Genomic DNA, 20,797 nt, shown 5'->3' with positions numbered 1-20,797 from the left:
CGCGAGCTACTTAGCACTACCATAAAAGTTTAAAGCTCTATAAATCAGACGCAGGACGCGACGTTTTAATGAACTGCCTTTTTATTAATAACTTGTTGAGTCATAAAGAAAAACTTGTTTGTTAATTTTGTAGTATGAATTTTGAGAACAGGACTAAGGCATGGTTAAAGCAAAGACATTGTTCTTTCCCTGGGTATGATTATTAAATGGACTGCATATATGATTATGTTGATTTATGTTTCATTATTATTATTTTTTTCATTTCATAACTTCCCGCTAAGAAAATTTAAAATTTTCGAAAATCGAGTTTTTAACAGATGTTGACGTTTTGAGGTTCTAGAAAGCCTCCGCGGTGAAGTCCGTGTGTATAAATTTTCATAAAAGTAAAACAGCAATAAAAAAATGAAGGAACGTTGGAATTTAAAAAATAAATAGCCATAAACCATCTAGGAAAAATTTCGCATCGAATGGCAGTAGTTCATGTCGATCCGATCAGTGGTTTAGGCGTGAAGGAGCCTCAAACGAAGACCATTTTTCTTATATATATATATGTAGATAGATTACTTAAGATGTCATGTGGTACATGGTGTAATGGTTGCAGCTCCTTACAAACGTTGTGTAAAACAAAAAACTTGGCGATTAAAAAGAGTGACGGAGAGTTTATTGCCAGTTCTCTCTCTTCCGTTTTACCTACCTTACCTACACGAATAAATGATTTTTTACTTTGACTTTTGACATAAAAAATAGACTTGGACGTTATAAATGAACGAGGTCTTTGACATGTATAATGTATATGACAATGGCAGCTGACACCAGCGCCAATTCTCCATATATACATACATTTGTTTCTTTAGTTCTGCATCACGTTATCCACAAAAATAAACGGAAGCGTGTCATCGTTAAAGTGACATAATGTTTATATCCGTCTTTACGTCGTGTAATGGAGGAGGTTGCCATACCAAGCCTAAACAAACTGCGGTCCTTACCAGCTCAATAAACCGTGGAATGTCCCTGCACTTATGTCATTCACGGTTTACAGCATATTTCCTCATGAAAGGCTTTTTTATTAATGTAGTACATTGTAAGTATGCTCCTTTGTTAAATTTAGTATGTAATGTTATAGAGATATTTAGGTTTTAGGGGTCATCTTATTTTTAGTCACATAAAAGAAAATTATCAAATTATTTGAGTGAGGAGTACAATCTAACTTTGAATAGTTGAAGGTCGTATCTCTAAGGGAAGACCCCTAACGTGATTGTTTGATATTTTAAAAGAGTACCAAGTGTTTTTAAGCCGGCTTTTTCTCTCGGCCTACACCCTCTGTCTTCTTTGTCGATGAGTAGGGATGTCTACATATACAAATTTAATGATGTGGAATAAGTGATACCTGTATCTTATATTCCAGAATAAACTTATTTTTTTATATTTTAATCGATTCCACAGGTTCGCTAGTTCGCAAAAGAAGTGCCTTGTGAAACGGACTGTGGAAGCCATCAAGGTGATGTTGTAGGTTTGTAGCACCACTAGATTATTATTTAAACCTAATTAAATGGTATTGTTGGAAATAATAGCTTCGAGTTTCAATCGTAACTTAAACATGCGATTAATGCAATATTTCATATGTCTAGACGATTGGCGAAATCAAAACTATTTAAAAATAGACTCAGATCCATCAGCATAAGGATTAAATTTGCGTGATTGAACATTGTCTATAGTAAGCCTCTTTAGGAACTGCATCTAACGGATCAGTGTGTAAATTTACTTAGGCTACCCCCACCTTGAATAAAGATCTCGGCGACCACAAAGTGGCATTTTGTGTACGATGTCCGGAATCGAATTGTTTAAACAGTCTCAGTACACAATCGTTGGATAGAGCTATTGAGTATACCGCGTTTCAGATGAGTTATAAAAAGATTTAAATTGAAACGTAGACCTAAATTAAAATGTACCAGATTCATCTCATTATTTTTCTTTTTTTTCTACAAATTTCTCTCTCTTTAATCGGCAGCTCGTGTCTCAGCGTCGTGGTCAGCAAGGAAGCATCTGCAGCGGACTATCTGTTTCCACCGGGTTTTTTGGCCAGCGCCTCTCTTATGACAGTGTACAGTTTTGAGGACGATTTCACTTGATCGGTCCATATGGTTCAAATTTGGTATCAAATTTCTAGGGACATTGAGTAAAGTCACCTACATTTACACCATTACAAATTGTTTTCCGTAAATTACCAATAGAGTATTAAATAAAATTATATCAGCGGCGCTACAACCTTTTTAGGTCAGGCCTCATATTTCTGTATCATGATCATTTGTAAATCTTATTAGATTGTTGTCTATTGACATGTAGGTGATCAGCCTCCTGTGCCTGACACACGCCGTCGCATTTTTGGGTCTAAGGCAAGCCGGTTTCCTCACGATGTTTTCCTTCACCGTTTGAGCGAAAGTTAAATTCGCATATAGAAGGTCTATTGGTGCACAGCCGGGGATGGAACCTACGACCTCAGGGATGAGAGTGGCATGCTTAAGCCACAATTCCAACACTGCTCTATAGAGTATTAATATTAATTGAATTATCAAATGTATTGTAACAAAACAGTCTCTAGAAAATGTTACATAAAATGCATTGAACTATGTTGAAATTTTTCTCCTTTGAATTTGAAATTGTGTACATTTTCTGTATCACTTTGAATAAGTATTTTTATTTGAGAACCCGTTTTCTAAACTGATGTAACCGGTAATACATAAATTCCACAGATAATTTGCACAAATAGCAATGTTATGAAGCATCTGATGTTGACAACATTAATATTATATCTCAATATAGCCCTTGATTTACAAAGCCGTGTGATCACAAGTTTAGGTAAAATGAAACGATTTGACAGATAAAGTGGAATGTCACCAAAACTTATACAATCTGCTATCAAACAATAGAATTATTACATTAATTTAAGGACACGGTAAACTATTATTAGAAAATAATGTTTTGTCACATATGCCTAAAAAAAATCGGTTGTCTGTAAAGTCGGTTTACTGACGATAGTTGAACGTGACAACGTCACGAATCGCTCACTCAAGTAGGAGAGAGACAGATGTCGAACGCTGAAGAGTGCGGGGTCCGATTGTGCCTCTCTGTCGCTTCGCGCTCTCGCTTGTACTTCAAGCCTTAAATGGAACGCCTCAGAGCGAGGTAACGCCGCATGAGTCATGTTTTTTCGTGCGTGCGGCTCCATCGAATTATAAGACGTTGTCACGTCAATAAAAATAAACTAGTGGCACTGCAACCTTTTCAGGTCTGGGCCCTTAGATTGTTGTATCCGTTTCATGATCATTTGTCAATCTAATAGGCAAGTACGTGATCAGCCTATTGCGTGATACTCGCCGTCGACTTTTTGGGTCTAAGCCGTTTCCTCACGATGTTTTCCTTCACCATTCGAAAATGAAAGTGCATTGGTGTACCGGGGTTCGAACCTACGACCTCAGGGATGTGAGGTCGTAGGCCTACACTGCTCGTGACATATGCTTAGAAAGTGTATATAATTCCCTAAAAGCTTAGTTTTAAATGAACAAATAATCAAAATACATCTGTCTTATCCTTTCGACGGTGAAGCCGGGTTAAGCATGGAATCTGTTAGGCAAACGTCTGACATGTCGCGCAGAATTAGGCGGATTTGCCTAATGCGATGCCACAAGACGCAGTCGCGAGCTTTAAGATAAATTGCCGTAAAATAAAGTACAAGCTCAGAGCGATGCACTTCGTAAGATGCATTGCGCGCCATTTAAAATTGAATTTTATAGCGCAACTATGACAGCTTCCCGAATTGTTTCACGGCTTACACACTCAGGCGATTATTTTTAGATGACGTAGCGTCGGAAATATTATTAGATCCTAAACAGGTATTGTGCAGTTTATATAAAGTATTATTTAGAATTTTCTTTAGATGCTTAAAATTTAAAATAATTAAAATTGTTATTATGAGAGTACTCAGTCTACGCTCATCAAACAAATTCACGTAATAAGAAATTATATTTCAAATCTTTTGAAAAACCCTTTTAAATCACTTAGACAATTAATCGATAATAACGATAAAATTCATACTACATAAGTTAAGCAAAAAACAGTCGTATTATATATATCAAATTCATTTGAATATCTATCGCATTGTATTCAGTACTATTGATAAACAGGTGCTTAAACGTTAGAAATTTGAATTATCAAATTCCTACGACATCGAGGCTTTCCCGAAGTCATGTCCCGTAACCCGAGCACTGTCTTGGAAATAAGGAGTCGTGTCTATACATCGACCCTTGTTAGGCTTGACATCAACCCTCCTCACTTCCAGATGGTATGATCTCACAAACGGGTGAAAGAGACCCAATGCAAATAAAATTTACCAATGCTCGTGTGACTCTTTTGACGGTAAGCTTATTCAGGTACGCACTAGGATTATGGCGTATCAACTCTTTGTTGGGTTGTTCTAGTACTGTTGTATGTATGAGTATGTAGTAACAATTGCTAAGTAGATAAACGCGAACATTTATAAATGCATATTTAGAATTGGGTTAATTACTGGTTTTTTATACGTTTCTCGTTGGCAATTTTATGTATTTATTTTAAGGATAATTAATCCATATATTGTGATTAAAATTAGTATACTTATTTTTATTTTCATTAAATTTATTTCCAATAATTTTTTAAATAAATACGATGTTAGGAACATTTTGTATACAATATTTTACCTGGAATACCTCTATACAATACTCAGTACATACTCCGTAGCTCATACAACAAAATGAAACTATTTGAAGCCAAGATAAAAGGATCTTTTACTATTGTTACATTTCTTTATCCTTATTTCATTTCTTATCACGACTATATTGGTATAACAGACAATGTGAACTTATACTTAGAGGTCAAAAAACAAATTTGATGACGTAGTTTCAGATTGTTTTCACTGTACTATTAGTTTTAGAAAATTCATATTATATCTTGTCTGTACGCGAATGTTGAGCGAGTGTTGGCAAAAACTGCAGCTTGTCTGGAACGTTTTCAGAAATGAAAGGTTCCATTGAATTATTTAATACAAAACTATGGTATTTTATTTTTTAATATAAAAGAGGGCAAACAGGCAGGAGGCTCACCTGATGTTAAGTGAGTGCCCATGGACACTGTCAATGCCAGAAGGCTCGCAAGAGCGTTGTCGGCTTTCTAAGAATTGGTAAGCTCTTTTCTTGAAGTTTATATAACAAGTGCTTTGTTGAAATTCAAATTTAAATCATTTAATCCTTCAGGTAACACAATGTACACTTATGAACGTCAATAAAGAAATACATATTAAATGCTTATAATTTCACATTTACTGCCAGTTCTCAAATCAAGGGCGTAGAACGGACGAGATGAACTGGCAATAAACTCTCCGGCACTCTTTAATTGCCAAGTTTTTTGTTTAACAAAATGTTTGTGAGGAGCTGCAACCATTACACCATGTTCCACATGACATCGTAAGAAATAAATAATAAAAATATATAAACGAAAAAAAAACAAAGATTTGTCTTCTATAATTGCAATTACTTTTGCAATTGCAATTACATTTTAGTTTTAAATATTAATTTGATAATTACTTTTGTTATTAAAAGAATTATATTATAGTTTTGATTATATTATATTAGTGTTTGGAAGATATTTTCAAACAGTCCATTGTCAAACACAATAATCTTAAAATGTTTAAGTTGATTTTAAAAAAGTAGAACCTTGAGCTAAATTAACCTCTAATTAAATAGCCACATCGTAATTCTTTCCAGTCAGTCCAAATACCACTTTATGCCGGGCTGTATATTACGCGGGGCCGCGACTTTATCTGAGTTTCCGCCTGAGCTGCGTTCACTTGCGATAGAATGAAAATAGCACAATAAAACAGAGTTCAACTATATCGGGTGGAGAGGCCGAGAGCCCACTTCTTATCGGAAAACTGTTACTGTGATACATTGCCCGCCTCTATTTACTTACCTCGCTCTCAGCCATCGCACCTGATATTGCACTTATAATTTAAACAACCGTTTTCCTAGTATATAAAACACTAATTTATTGTGCAATGTTTATTGAAAAATAAGTCTTGACGCAGAAAAATCTCATGACTGGCTTAATTAACGCCGCAAAATTTACAATAAATATTGAATTACCTTAAAAATTCATAAAATACAAAAAAATGTGTTTAGCGTACTTAATTCATAACTTTGTTAGACATAAGTGTTATATTTTATTATTTAACAAAATATTTTCATGTTATTTATTGTCTCCAATATAATAATAATAAAGCCTTTTTTTTCCACATCTTATTGACATACACTTAACAGAAATACGTCAAAACGACGACATTGTTTAGAAAAACATACCGGTATTGACCAAAATCAAAGGTCCTGGCTGAATTCTATGTATTAGGTACTTAATACAACGTCATCGGCTGTTAATATAGGTTTTTACGACCAAATATGAGTAGTCCCTTCGATGTCGTTATAACAGATTTCGACTCTACCTAAATATAAATAGAATAATTTACTACTCTAAGTTGCGGTCCCTGTCCGGGAGAAAGCCTTCTCCAAGTTTTTCCACCCTATTTTATTTCTTCCATCGTCATCCAATTTTTTCTTTCCCTTTCAATCCCTCGGCCCATCGCTCTATTAGTCTGCCCTTGTTCCTTTTTCCTTTTGGACCAGTCCATTCGGTTACTGTTTTAGACCATCTGTCATATGTATAACGGGCTACGTGCCCTGTCTATCTCCATTTTAATTGTAGGTACATACATTCACTTTTCCCTTTGTCGCGTATATTCCGAGAATACTTCTTTCCGCACGCTGGCAATATATTAATAAAAAACGTGTGTATACTTATGTACACGCGTTAGAAGTTATACTTCTTTGGCATAACAAGATAAAAATCTTTTCAAAATTTTTTACTTTCGCCTTATTCCACGTTTGTAGAAAAAACTACACTAACAATAGAAAAAAAATTTACTGTCATAATTTTTCCCTAACGCGCCAAAAAAGTATAACTTCAATAACAAAATATACACGCATAGCTTTAATTAATAAACATTGAGGAGTAGCTCATATCTAGTAGAAAAACAGAAAATGTTTCCAAATTATGAATAGCGAATTTTCTATTAATGGTATGTGCACTTCATATACTCGTAGTACATTATGTAGATATATTGGATTGGTTTAGATTATGTTAATATTATTCTCCTAATTGTTTCATTAGACTCAGCGGTGAATTCCAATAGCACTTCATAATCATGATATTAGAAATTATACATCATCTTGAACTCGTGACCTACCTGGATAGCAATCTTGGTCATCGAAAAACTGCTACGTCAAGTTGACAGATTTCTTTTTGCTAATCTATTAACAACTTTATGAAATTATAATTAGATTATATATAATGTTGTTGTATTGATTGGTATTTTCATTATTTCGCTGGATATTTACAAAACTTATTCAGTATGTTACAGCTTTTAACCTGTTAACAAATGGAATATGGAAACTTACACGAGAAATCCAAATAATGTAATAAATTCGCATGTACAGATATAAATACTCGCGTGATTCAATAATATTATACAAATAATATCTGTAGTTAACTATATATTTTTATCCAAAACAGATTAGTTAACTCGTTTAAAAGAGCATAGACTATTGGAATTGATAATATAGAACCGAAAAGTTATACATAGAACACTGTTTCCCGCTGTATAGTCCAGAAGCCTATTTGTACACATATCATCAGGTACGATCAAATTAAATTATTGCCAACTCAGGTGGTATCCCTCCTGTAATTGATTGAGTGAATTTAATGCTCGCTTAAGCGAAAATACCTATATAATTAGACTTGCAACAAATATTCGATAGGTATTCGACCAAAACGGCAATATTTGTCTACAAAGCTTACATTATAGTTCAAGGTACAAGTGATATGAATGCAATGTTAACACAAGTCACATATGTAGAAATAAAACCGCGAGAATATTTGTGGATTAGTAAAAATCTGAGTACATTGTTGTGTAAAGGTCTTAGTTGAAATTCCTCGCAGCTTTTGTTATGCGGTGCAATAAAATATTTCATTACTGCGCGAAATATCTCACCGAGCGTGCTTTATTTAGTTTGCCTGATGTTTCTGAATTCTTATGCAAGTTGAACGTTTTTAATGTTTTGATTTTTAGACATTTTTGTTTATTTTTTTACACTCCGAAAACAATGGATTGTCAAATAGTAACACGGATTATGTCACGTGAGTGGGATTTGCCAAAATGTTCTGTTGAGTGACAATCAATTCGTCGTTCAACATATTATGGTTTTGTTTTTCATTAAACATAATCACCTAATGTACTTAAGCGTTAAGAAAGCTAACTTTTAATAGACCTAATTAAACGATATATTCATAAATTTTATAGCAATAGGGGATTTGACTTTTTATTTAAAGACTCGGATATTTGCAGTCTTAAAAATAATGTAAAAAGCAAAAAAGTATGTCTTTCTCTAGGTTACCAGATTGATGTATAAAATTTGTTATTCTTTTTATTATTTAATGAAAAATCCGTTCAAAGAATCAATGCGCGATCATCGTATTTTTTGGGTTTTACCATCAACGCCAGCCATCCCATTTGTGACCTCTTTATTCTGTGTCCTGTGACCTCTTGTCTTAAACAATTTTTTGTTTATTTGTTTCTATGTTACAGGAGGCAAACGGGCAGGAGGCTCACCTGATGTTAAGTGATACCGCCCCATGGACACCCACACTGCAAATGGATCGCAAACGCGCAGCCGGCCTTTTAAGAATTGTTACGCTCTTTTCTTGAATGACCCTAAGTCGAATTGGTTCTGAAATACTTCAGTGGGCAGCTGGTTTCACATAGTGGTCAATATATATTGATTGATATGACAATAAAAGAAAATATTTTCCACAATTATTTATTTACATACAGAGATATGACTTAGTTTTGTCCGAAGATGGCGACAAGTTCGCTCAGAAGCATCTGGAGGTCAATACCATTTTTAGAGAGCTCGTCTGCTTCGGCCTTGAAGGTCTCGTTTTCCCAGAGAGCGTCCCATATTTCCTTCCATTCGTCGCTCTGGAGGCTGTCCATGGCCCTCTTGAACTCTTCGTCGTTTTCGATCTTCTCATCATAAAGTGCATCCAACTTCTCCTTGGGTAAAATGGCGATGGTATCTTTGATGTATGCGCTAACGTCTCTACCGCTTAGCTCGTGGCGTTTTTGGCCGGCGCTGAGCTGATCTGTGAAAGAAAGAAAGAAAGAAAAAACTTTATTATACAAAATAAACAGGATATTAAGATTAACTAAAGTGTACTGGCCCCCACACTAGGATTCCCTGTGTTGTGGGCAGCCAGTCTCTTCCTTATGAGATGTTAACAGAATTTTATAAATTATATTAAACATGGTTATATTTTGACTATTTTTGCAAAATCAGAATTTTTCAGCTTCACCATATGACAGGTTAACAAGATATTGTTTGAGTTGTTTAGTAAATGTATGTAAAGTGAGAGATCGGTATTAAAATCTTAATAATTAAGTATAATAATTTCTAAAAATATATGTATTAAGTAACTTCTTGTTAAAAAGTAAGTTACTTTTTAACAAGAAAATATAGAAAGTAGAAGTGGGATATATATAATGTATATTAAAGCATTGAAAGTTTTAAAAGTTCAATATAGAAATATCATCAAATAATATTCTAAAAATGTACTTACCAATGAAGATATCCAATAAGTCAATGTAGTAAGTGATGTCGATTTCGTGGCCCTCCAAAAATTCAATAACCTAGAAATAAAATTAAGCATTATGCTTCCCATTTCTGATAAACTAACATAAATGTAAGGAAACATTGATTATGATAATTCAATGCTGAATTAACTAAACATTTTCCATAGCAATTTAAAAAAAATTAAAAAAGTTTTTGTACGATAAGCGCCATCTTATTTTATTACAATTATTCGTTGTCAATCACTGTTCAAGTTGCCTTTCGTCTTTATCATACAAGTTGTGTTTAGGCTATGATGAAAGACTCGTGTGACTGATTTTCTGGAAAAGGTGACATTTCCAGCAAATTCCAATTAAAATACTCACGGCCTTGAACTCTGGAAGGTCTTCCATCTCCTTGACTAGCCCTTTAAAGTCCTTTCCGGCCATATAATCGATACTCGCTCTAAATTCCTCAAACTCCAAGTAGTGTTCAGTTAAATGGTCCCTCTCATCGCCAGCTTCATCATCGATAATAGTAATGAAGTCTGAGAAATGCTCGTGGAAAGGCTTCCTCATCTGGGGTGCTGCCCACCCGAGGCACACAAGGCTCAAGAGAACTACGGCTGCCTTCATGTTGAAAACTAAGTACAGAATCAAATTTTTTGCAATATTTATAGGTAAAATTGAGATAATGCTATCACGTGGATCTGAAGTGGAAACTGCAAATCTTTAGATAACTTTAAAAACTCATGTAGATTACATGCAAATACAAGTTAAGGTAACACGTGAATTTTGATTGTATTGTTAAAATGTATTTCTGTTTTAGATAAAATTATATTATTAGCGACAATTATACTAAACTAACAAAAAAAAATCTTAAAATGATATAACATTCTATAAGTGTCGAAACAAATGGGGCATAATAAAGATGGTTGCGTCCAATTCGCTAAAAAAATTTAAGTCAACCATTGTTTCGGAAACCCTGGTTTATAAACTGAGGCGGCACATCAACTATTAAAATACTTTAATGTTATGGTATTGTTGAAAGTGATTTTGTTATATAATAATACCTATTCAGATTTAATTTTTTGCGTGGAACATAAGACAAAATTGCATCATAAAATCCTTAAAAATCTACAAGTCTTGGTGTTCTGGTAGCAACATTCACGGGATTCCAATAACCTAATCTTATATGATGTCGATAATACCTGTCAATCAGATATTAGTCATACATACAAGTCATGTAGTTTATCATTTATATACTTGAGCAATCACACGTAAAAATATTAAAGAGATTGTAGAACGATAATTCATCGCTAAGTAAGGTAGCTTCTTATCATTATATATAAAAATGCTGCTGGCGTCTGTACGTAATATATTTTCAATAAAATACATTATTATATTAATTTTGAATCAATGAATGAAGCCCTTATTTGAAATAAAATATCAACCAACAACTCACAACCAAGTTCTTACAACTAATAAGTAATAACAAATCTTATTATGATGAATTTACATATTTTTATAATTAATATTATAACTAATCTACTCAATATTCCTCGGTATTTACTTCTCTTCCGACAAAGGCCTCCTCCAGATTTTTCAACTGTCTTCTGTTCTGGGCTGTCTTTCTCCAAAGTAGGCCTGCAACTTTTTTAAGATCGTCTTTTCATCGGATCAACGGTCTTCCTCGGTTTCTTTCGCCTTCTCTTGGATCCCATTCTACAATATCTTTAGTCCTGTAATAGTCCTGTAATTAGACTTACGAATACCAAACATGGTCTATAGTATAAAATTATACAAAATTTTTAAGTGTACCGGGAAGGGATTGAACGAATCATGTTTAAAATCAAAAGACAATGAGACTAACAAAAATAAGGAATAGGGCGAAACTAAAGTGAAGGAAATATAGTGTGAAACAATTAAACTGGCGATGGGCAGTCCATACGATAAGAGACATGATAGGTAAATATTAATTTTACTATTTAGAAAATTATTCATTGCTTTTATTATAATGTAATACATTTGTATAATATTCTAACGTGCTCAACGGATTAGACAATAAAATTCATTGTTAACGCGGTGTTTCATCTTTGTTTGCTACTAGACTGCATTCATGTTTCTTTACGAAAGTTAGATTTTAATTTCCTCGTAGTATAAAGGAATATGTATTATATTACATAATTATTGTACTGATATATATTCGTGTACTTTAGAATGTACGGTGTAAACCCATTTTACGCGCTCAGTTAGCCAACTTTATTCATAATAGATTCTGTGGGCTAAAACGAACTCAGTGAGCGCCGAGAATTTGCGCTTACCTGATAAAGTTGTTACGTGAAAAGGAAAACAACCCGTCTGTGCTCCAGTGCCTAGGGCTCAGGGTGCCTAATGGTTACGTAAGAAGCCATCATAGACCGCCGTTACTACTCGTACTCTCAGCGAAAACTAACCTCTCAAAAAGGGCACACATTACACAATGTATAGAATTAATCAACGAACTGCATAGATTAACAGACATTTTTAATTGTGTTGTATTAATCTAATACTGTTTAATGTTGTGTTGTTGCTATGTGTATGTATTGTTTTGTATGTGAAGTATATGTAAATAGTTACCGCATTAAAGTAATCTGTCATAGTAGCTTATTTTGTTAAATAAATACCTCGAAAAAAAATGCGAAATCTACCTCAGAATTAATCCCTTCTTCCTTAATTCAATGCATAACGTACATTATGTAAACCTATATTTGCGTGTAGGCTGTAAAATGGCATAGCCAGACTACTCCAGGATGTGCTCTTATCTAAGTTGTACTATTTGTGACAATATAATAAAATTTCTGTATAACTATCAATTAACGATGTTTGTACGTATCGTAAGTGGACGGGATGACAATGTACACTTATCAACGTCAAAAAAGAAATATACATTAAATCCTTCGAATTTTACATTTACTGCCAGTTGTCAAATCAAGGGCGTAGAACGGAAGAGAAGAACTGGCAATCAACTCTCCGCCGCTCTTTTCAATCGCCATTTGTTTAACACAACGTTTGTAATGAGTTGCAACCATTACACCATGTTCCACATGACATCTTAAGTAATAAATAATAATAAAATAAATTAAAACAAAGATTTGTCCTCTATCAGCAGGTATGGTGAAATAAATAAAAAATAGATAGTCACGCTAGACAAGGTAGATCTAATGGTTTCTGAATGTATTCATTACAAGTATACTTTATAAATCTGTCCTCTTATATATAAGTATAGATATAATAATCCGAAATTCTCACTTATCAGATCTATATAAATTATAGTGTCGCTTACTAACGATAAAAGGTGCCGGCGTCATGGCAATAGTATTTTTGTTCATACATTGGCAATGACGTCGGAACTACTTAGAAACAGCAATCCCTTTTGTTCCACGTGTCTCGGCCATGAATAGGGTCTGACAGGTGGACTGGACCGTATCAATAACAGTAAGATAAAACCTTCCGTCATCGGCTTATCAGGTGTGAGATGAAAAATTATTTTTATACACACTTGAAAAGGGAATTAGGTTTTTCAAGTGTATACGCGTAAAGATATTTTTTTTATATAATTGGATTTTACGATTTCTGTATCAAAATATCACTTATTCATGTAACTCTAAAGTGTAATATAAATGTGTAAGACTACGTTAATTCTATTTATGATTCAAATTTCTATTTTAGGTCCCAGAACTCTGCTCCATCATTCATCATTTTAGTCTAGAGCTTAAAACGCGTTTAATCTATGGTTGTGAGTTGAAATCACATTTTTCTATTTGCACTATGCACTCCATAAATAAATGAATCGCGAGGAAACTATTTTATAAAACCAAACACGTGCTCAGGTACATAAAATTTATTGGGATGATCAGCTTACCTAAAAAGGCTAGTACAAAGAGTTGTAGCACATTTTAAGATCGTCGATCGTCGAAGGGAGTGGCGGAGAGTTTATTGCCAGTTCTTCTCTCCCGTTCTACGCCCTTGATTTGAGAACTGTTACTAAATGTAAAATTAGAAGCATTATTATGTATTTCTTTACTGACAAGTCATAAGTTGTACGTGTAAGTGTACATTATGTTACCCATGTGATTAAATGATTTTTTTATTTTTATTTTATTTTTTTTATTTGTTAAATCTACGTCAATTACATCTAGAGTAAGTGGCTGGTGTCAGTTTCAGCAATAATATAAACTTATTTTCTTTTCACACCAACTTTTTATATCTATACGTAAACTTAATATTTAAAGCGCAAAATATCGAAAGGCAAAGAACGCCTTATGCAAAGCTTTAACGTCGCCGACAGACGCCTGTTTTTATTATGGCCTTTATTAATAATATATAAACTTAAAATGTGTTGCTGCCTAACTATGTTTAATGATTTATAAACGGATTAACTGCCTTTTACTTTCACTGAAATAGTATATTTCAGGTCTATAATTAATATTAATTTGCTAGCGTTAATATTCAATAACATAGCTTGTTCATTGGTGTATGCTTAGAATAACAATGATAATCTAATTATAAGATTGCTGCATAATTAATTATTTTCTTAAGTTGGTTAATAGGCCTTTTACTCAAACTTAAACTCAAAATAACTTAACTCATATAGGTAAACAAGTACACTTATGAACACATCAACATTTATGTCTGACACAAGTAGTCGATTTGTAAGTTTCCATACGATATTTAATTTAACCCCACGAGAGAGAATGTCGAGACTATTCTTTTTATCACCACGGCCTTAGTGAGAAGATTAAAAATGAAAAAACCATTTCTATTAGTGAATAAGTATTATTGCTTAGTAGTCGGCCCTTAGTATGGCCATTGGAAAATTTCTCATGTTAAATACCCTTATTAGTAAATTAGGTTAGATTTAAATTACTTGTCTTAAATTATGATACAATGATGTACACGAAAAATCCATAAATACCTTTCGAACTTATGATTTTAGGGCTAAAATAGCGCAATTAACCACTAAGCTTACACTTTATTGCATATAAAAGAAAAGTAATATATTGCAAAGAAATATCTTATTTTCCTCCTAATATATTATCTTACTCCGACGAGGTTTCCAATTACCAATCAATACGTTATCCTAGATATACCTGAAATTGACAGTTTATTAACCCTTTTCCCTTTATCGTGATTCATAATGACTTGACTAAATGTGACTAAGGTAACATAAAGATATATAAATTGTGCAGATGCCAGACTTTTTTACATAATCAGCATATTTTGTCAAAGTAGATAATCTTCATTGTGATTTATGAATTAATAGAACATGTATATTTATATGGACATACAAATGGTATAAGTAAAAAGCCTTCATCAAAGAATTTATCTTGCTTTATGTAATAAAGTCGAAAAACTCCATCCCTTTTCCCTTCCAGTCGTACCTCTCCTATGCTGTGCTTTTTTGGTTCTGTTTAATTTTAAAATATATGAAAAAATCCCTATTATTACGAGTATATTTTCGGTTGGTTGTAATCCATCCTGTGATCGCAATGACAGACGCACGTCTGTCTTGTATGACTTTGAATAATAAAAATAAAAATAAAGAATCTATATACATTACATATTTTGTAGAGTCAATTGCATTTATGTAATACTAAACTAAAAAAAAACACAAAGCAAGTGAGTAGCTGTTGATCCGTTAAAGTACATAAAATTGCTCATTACAAAATATCAGGCGTAAATTATTTCCAACTGAATGTTTTACAGCAAAAAATTACTTGTGTAAATTGCTACCAATATATTAGTAATACCCATAAGCATAGGTTTAAAGAAAATCGCTTAAAGTACTGATTTAGTTGCATTATAAATAAGGCAGTGTCAAACTCGAGGGGGTCGTTTATACCCTCATAAAATAAGTAAACGAGCACGATCATCCGCATCTACATAATTAAATAGGATTTCGCGCGCAGAAGGAAACTTAGCGAAGTCTTCAACAAAACTCCAGAAGAAATAAAATATGCACATCCCGAGATTTTGAGCGACGCTTTTCGATGCCGTAAAACTTGGGAAACTGTTCAAAAATTGAAAATATTTTCAACTCGAAATTTATGCAACCACAGATTACTCAAATCGACGATTCCGTAGCATGCTAATAAATAATATGTCTTTGTCTTGTCACAGAGGTTGAATTCATCTTAATGCAAATGGTATGAAAAAAAAACTTAACGTTGGTTTACGTTTTTACGTCGTAGGTTCGACGACATTTTGCCTAGAGTTGCGTTTTGGCCGAGACTTGAATCTATTTATGATTTTTAGAGCCAGTACTTAACAGGATTAAAAAAAATGTTTTGTGTAGGTTCTATAGTTCTATAGTGACTAATAAATACTCTGAAATAGTTTTAAAAAATATTTATCTTTTTATATCCAGTAACATGAACAAGCAAGCAAAATATTTTTTTATCTATTTCTTATAGTAGTTATAGTAACAATAATTATTCTTATTTTTATTTACTTTATACTTTTACACACAAATATTCCAAAAAGACTTCTTTACTTACACTGTTAATTTTTACTATAATTATTTTTTCTACTATTATTACATTATTTTTCAATTTTTGCGTCCGAGGGGCAAAGTAACTGTTGTGGTCTCTGGCAGAATGACCAGTACTGTGGAACACGTCTGCTCCACAGCATAATGCAGAGCAATGGCCAATTACAACCAGAACACACAAAAATAATAGTAATAAATGTTATATCTATGTCTAAAATCTTTTCAAAAATCCAAATGTTAGTTTTGGTCGTAAAAGCTAATAGCTGTCTATAAGCTCATACAGACAGATATAAGCTTTTATTTTGAACAGAATAAAATTGGCAAAAGTTGCACTACTCTTCCATATTGCATAAATTTATATTAAACATTGTTAGTTTCCGAAATAAAAGCTTTACAAATTTAAATCTGCAAGAGACAGGATACACATACATATTTAATAAGCTTTCAAAAATCGAACGGCAACGGAAATGCAAATTCCCTATTTAATATAACGAAATAGTCTCTGGACATTCTATTTCTTTGAAGAGTTGACTATCTGGACATGTGTTGGCATTCTTCAGTGTTTGCATTTCATTTCTTCCGGCGACAAACGTAGACTGGGCTGCGCGCGCAGAGATCTCACTTGTGATAACTTTGTGCTCTCGTATCGCGATCATGCTAAAAAACCTTGCTGCGTAGCAAAACGTAAGTGTGCCAGGTTAAATAAGGGTGACACAAGATTGCTTATTTCTCAGAATTTTTACTTTGAATGCTCTGGTGAAGCAAGTTGTTGCTACAAACCAGTTTCTGTGTTTTGTCTTCGGGGACTAGAGTCGGTTGGAAAGGAACAAAAACAAAGAAAAGAATGGTGGACATATTACGGTTTTTAAAAACTCTTAGATATATAAATACCAAAGTTCTTATATAAAACTACGGTAAACATTTTGATCGAATCAAACAATTTGCAACAATATTTGCATTTTAAATAATGTCATCGTTAATATAAAACGTATTTTCATTATCATACGAACCCATTTTACATTTACACATATTTCTTTGTATTTCTTGTTTATGACAATCAGGGTTTCCTTTAGCTGTTTTCTGTTTTTGATTAGTCTTTTCGTAGGACACATTTACAAATTGATCCAAAAGCTTTTCTACTTCACCTGAGGCACTAAGTCTACTTTCATCGTTCAATTTATTTTGTAGATCAAATGGTAGACCTTTGTGGGCTTTCGTATCTTTATTATTTATTTTAGTGTTTAATTTGTGACTTTTCCTTTGATCTTCCGTGTTCTTTGAGACCAGTCTTACCAGTGGCATTTTGAGGAGTTCCAAGAAATCCCTTTTTAAACTGGCTTTTGTTCCCATCCTGTGGGGTTCACAGTCAAACCCAATCAGAGAATTTGTATCGTCTTCTTCTTTAAGCTGAGCGCATTCTATTTTCTTTTGATCTGCTGCTAATTTGTCTCGTAAATCTCCATACAACTTATCTTCGTGAATGTTATGACGGCCATCTTTGGCATCGTTGCGAATTTGAGACAAATATAGTTTATTATGAATAGGTTTGATACTTTTCATATAAATGAAAGCTCTTTCATTTATTTCACTAAGTTTTGGCTGGGATGAAGCATATAAATCTCTTTCGAATGCATCTTGAAGGAAATTCGAAGATGTATTGATTTTTTGGAAACCTTTTGGTTTCGTAGTATTTAAAATATTTGACAGAGTAGAATTATGCGTAGGCTGCAGCTCAGAATTACCATTCTGAAATATAAAATATGTAAATTCTATGTTCAGTTCAAAACATTTTTAAATCTTAGTGCATTTCATTGCACTCGCAATTTTATCATCTCAAGAAAATGAAAGTCATAATTTACATGGCAATTCAGTTTAATTTATTACCGTCACTATAAAGCGACCATAACTTTTCTAGTATTTGCAGAATATTGCATACTATAACCCAATTTATGTAACACTTTATATTATTCAAACTACTCACCTTTGTAAGTCCCTGGGGTGCGATATATTCGTGAGTGAGTCCGATATAACAAGAAACTATGAACAGTACTGTGTATTTCATCTTATAACGTGATGCAGCTACAAAGTGAGAACTCAGAATGCTCTAAAACAATCGAAACGCCGAAGTATTTGTCTTGTATACATCTAATAAATGTTTTACTATGATATCATCTAAACAACAATTGTTGTATTGTTTATAAATATCAACTATACCTTTTTAACAATGATTTGATATATGTTTTATATTCATAATATAGTGAACATGCCCAAAATGCGTCTGTATTTTTATTTATAGTGTTTAGTGTTGGCCTAGTGGCTTCAGCGTGCCATCCCCGGCTGTGAACCAATGGACTTTCTGTCTATGTGCGTATAACATTCGCTCAAACGGTGAAGGAAAACACTGAGAGGAAACCGCCTCGCCTTAGACCCAAAAATACTGATAATTGCCTATTAGATTGATAAATTATTATGAAACAGATACAGAAATCTGAGGCCCAGACCTACGAAATTATTGTATTACACAAATTTTTATTTTTATTTTATACCGTGTTATTGTTTTCTACAAAACCTTTTTATAAAATAAAACACAAATTAAATCCTACATAATATACAATCAGCGATCCTTCAGCAACAATAATGGGTCTTATCTTTTCCCTCAAATAGACTAAACAAACATATTTTTTTCCAATCGAATTAGTAGTTTAAATAAATAAACTCCTTTACCTTCAAAAGGTATCTAGACTTATCTCTAAAAGAACATTTATTTAATTATTCCCTGTTTTGGTTTACGTAGGTTATTGCAAAGGATTTGATGTCCATACACGATAGTAAAATTTTGTATGCACGGTTTGTTCCGGTGATCTGTGAAATTCTTTTTTTTTCAGTTTTTTTTCCATTTAAATAAAATCCTTTTCTGCGATGAAGTCAACACTTACCTACTCTAAAGTCTTCTAGATAATGCTTCTTTCAATTCTCAAACACTCGACTTTCCTAAACTTACCCAATTTGTAGATTATTTAGTCCAATTATTAGCACGAACCCAATGTTTTTTGTAATTAATAAATATACGAGTATATTCATATTGCTGTCTATGTAACTAACAAGCAGGTAAAAAGGAATTTAATGTTTTAAGAGAGAAATTAAAAACTAAGTGTGTTTTACTACACGATTTATATAAGTATACGATTTTAATCAAATAAAAAATGTAGTGTCCCTTATCAATTATATTGTAATTATAATAATTCTTGGAGATATTATCTAGATTAATGTACAACAAGAATAAGTTTATGGTTTTCATATAAAAATAAATTTTATTATTTTTTATATCCCGCATACCAATCCAGGCGAGATCCTACAGAAATTTACCGTAAGGAAACAGATTGACATAAACATAGACATAGACATAACATTTATTACTAACAAAAACACACACACATAAACACACAAAATAACAATGATCTAAGAAAAAAAATGAGAGAGATTTTTTTTCTTTTTAAGAATAAGGTACGTTTTAAGTGTGTAATGCGTGTAATTGGCCCTGGCTCAGCATTATGCTGTGGAACAATCTATTCCTTAAACAGGCATTATTATAATACGCTAGTCAAATATAGATTTATCAATTAAACAATCTATGAGATTTAGAGATTCAGGAATTTATACATAAATTTTCGGAATTTTAGGAAGTAATGAACAGCTTACTATAAAGTAGGCTTCTACTTAAAGCCCTAAGCGGGATGGGTTTCAGTTAGATAAATTGGTTTTTAGTACTTACTACTACAGTAATGCTTAAATTTTTTAATGAAGTATTTGAGAAACTTTGGCAATAATATTGGCTATTTGCACTTACATGGACGGCAATATTGGCAATTTATATGGATGAAATCCAGCGAGTGATACTCACGACACTAAAATTGACATCTTCTAAAATGTACCACCTGTATAAAATCATCACTTTCTTAACCTAAATCAAGCAAGTTATTTTGGTATTCTTCAATACCCAAATAAGTATTTGTCTTTCAATAAGTTTAAGTAAGTTAAGTTTCTACAAATCTTCGAAGTCATCTGGGAAGGATGTCTCAGCTAGATGGGTAGAACTCAATAATTAAAAGCTTCATCTTCAATGTCTAAATTAAGACTTTATAGGAATTATGATCCGGTTGCTATTTTGTATTAACATATGAAAAATTAAAAACTACCCACAACTCGTCTTAAAATGAAATCAGACGTCACATCTGCACATAATTTATTTAAAACTACCGTACGAGGGAATTTTTATTTTTCTTAACGTTTGAGGGTACTTTAAAACTAAGTAGGAAAACGTTAGTTATCTTATGTCAGTATAATCTACAGTATCGTAACGTTACAATTGTTAAGATAACCATGGATTCGAAAAGTACTGAAACAAATCAAACTTTACCGTCTGGAGAATTCATTGACGACTATTCACATCTCCGTTTCTCATATTATCAGGATGACAGCCTCAATAGTTCATTCACAACAAATTCTAGTGTCTTGTCCAA

General features: G+C 32.9%; 2 protein-coding genes across 2 annotated transcripts; both read right to left on the bottom strand.

Annotated features, from left to right (window-relative positions):
- Nucleotides 1-8,946: 8,946 nt before the first annotated feature.
- On the bottom strand, nt 8,947-10,382 carry LOC125051111. The gene is made up of 3 exons (XM_047651270.1): nt 10,133-10,382; nt 9,757-9,826; nt 8,947-9,282 (listed from the first exon to the last, which is right to left on the bottom strand). The coding sequence occupies exons 1-3, from the start codon at nt 10,379-10,381 to the stop codon at nt 8,981-8,983; spliced, it is 621 nt and encodes a 206-aa protein (XP_047507226.1). The 5' UTR covers nt 10,382; the 3' UTR covers nt 8,947-8,980.
- Nucleotides 10,383-17,130: 6,748 nt separating this feature from the next.
- LOC125053423 lies at nt 17,131-18,375 on the bottom strand. Its single transcript, XM_047654803.1, has 2 exons — nt 18,259-18,375; nt 17,131-18,023 (listed from the first exon to the last, which is right to left on the bottom strand). The coding sequence occupies exons 1-2, from the start codon at nt 18,337-18,339 to the stop codon at nt 17,238-17,240; spliced, it is 867 nt and encodes a 288-aa protein (XP_047510759.1). The 5' UTR covers nt 18,340-18,375; the 3' UTR covers nt 17,131-17,237.
- Nucleotides 18,376-20,797: the final 2,422 nt, after the last annotated feature.

This window comes from Pieris napi, chromosome 1 (genome assembly GCF_905475465.1).
Source record: "Pieris napi chromosome 1, ilPieNapi1.2, whole genome shotgun sequence".
In the NCBI taxonomy this organism is placed as follows: domain Eukaryota; kingdom Metazoa; phylum Arthropoda; class Insecta; order Lepidoptera; family Pieridae; genus Pieris; species Pieris napi.
This window is presented reverse-complemented; position numbering and strand designations above follow the sequence as displayed.

Coding starts and splice junctions, on each gene's coding strand:
- LOC125051111 (XM_047651270.1), bottom strand. CDS start 10,381: ATGAAGGCAGCCGTAGTTCTCTTGAGCCTTGTGTGCCTCGGGTGGGCA. Junction 9,827..10,132: donor ACCTTCCAGAGTTCAAGGCC/GTGAGTATTTTA, acceptor TTTTATTTCTAG/GTTATTGAATTTTTGGAGGG. Junction 9,283..9,756: donor CTTATTGGATATCTTCATTG/GTAAGTACATTT, acceptor TTTCTTTCACAG/ATCAGCTCAGCGCCGGCCAA.
- LOC125053423 (XM_047654803.1), bottom strand. CDS start 18,339: ATGAAATACACAGTACTGTTCATAGTTTCTTGTTATATCGGACTCACT. Junction 18,024..18,258: donor CACCCCAGGGACTTACAAAG/GTGAGTAGTTTG, acceptor TTTATATTTCAG/AATGGTAATTCTGAGCTGCA.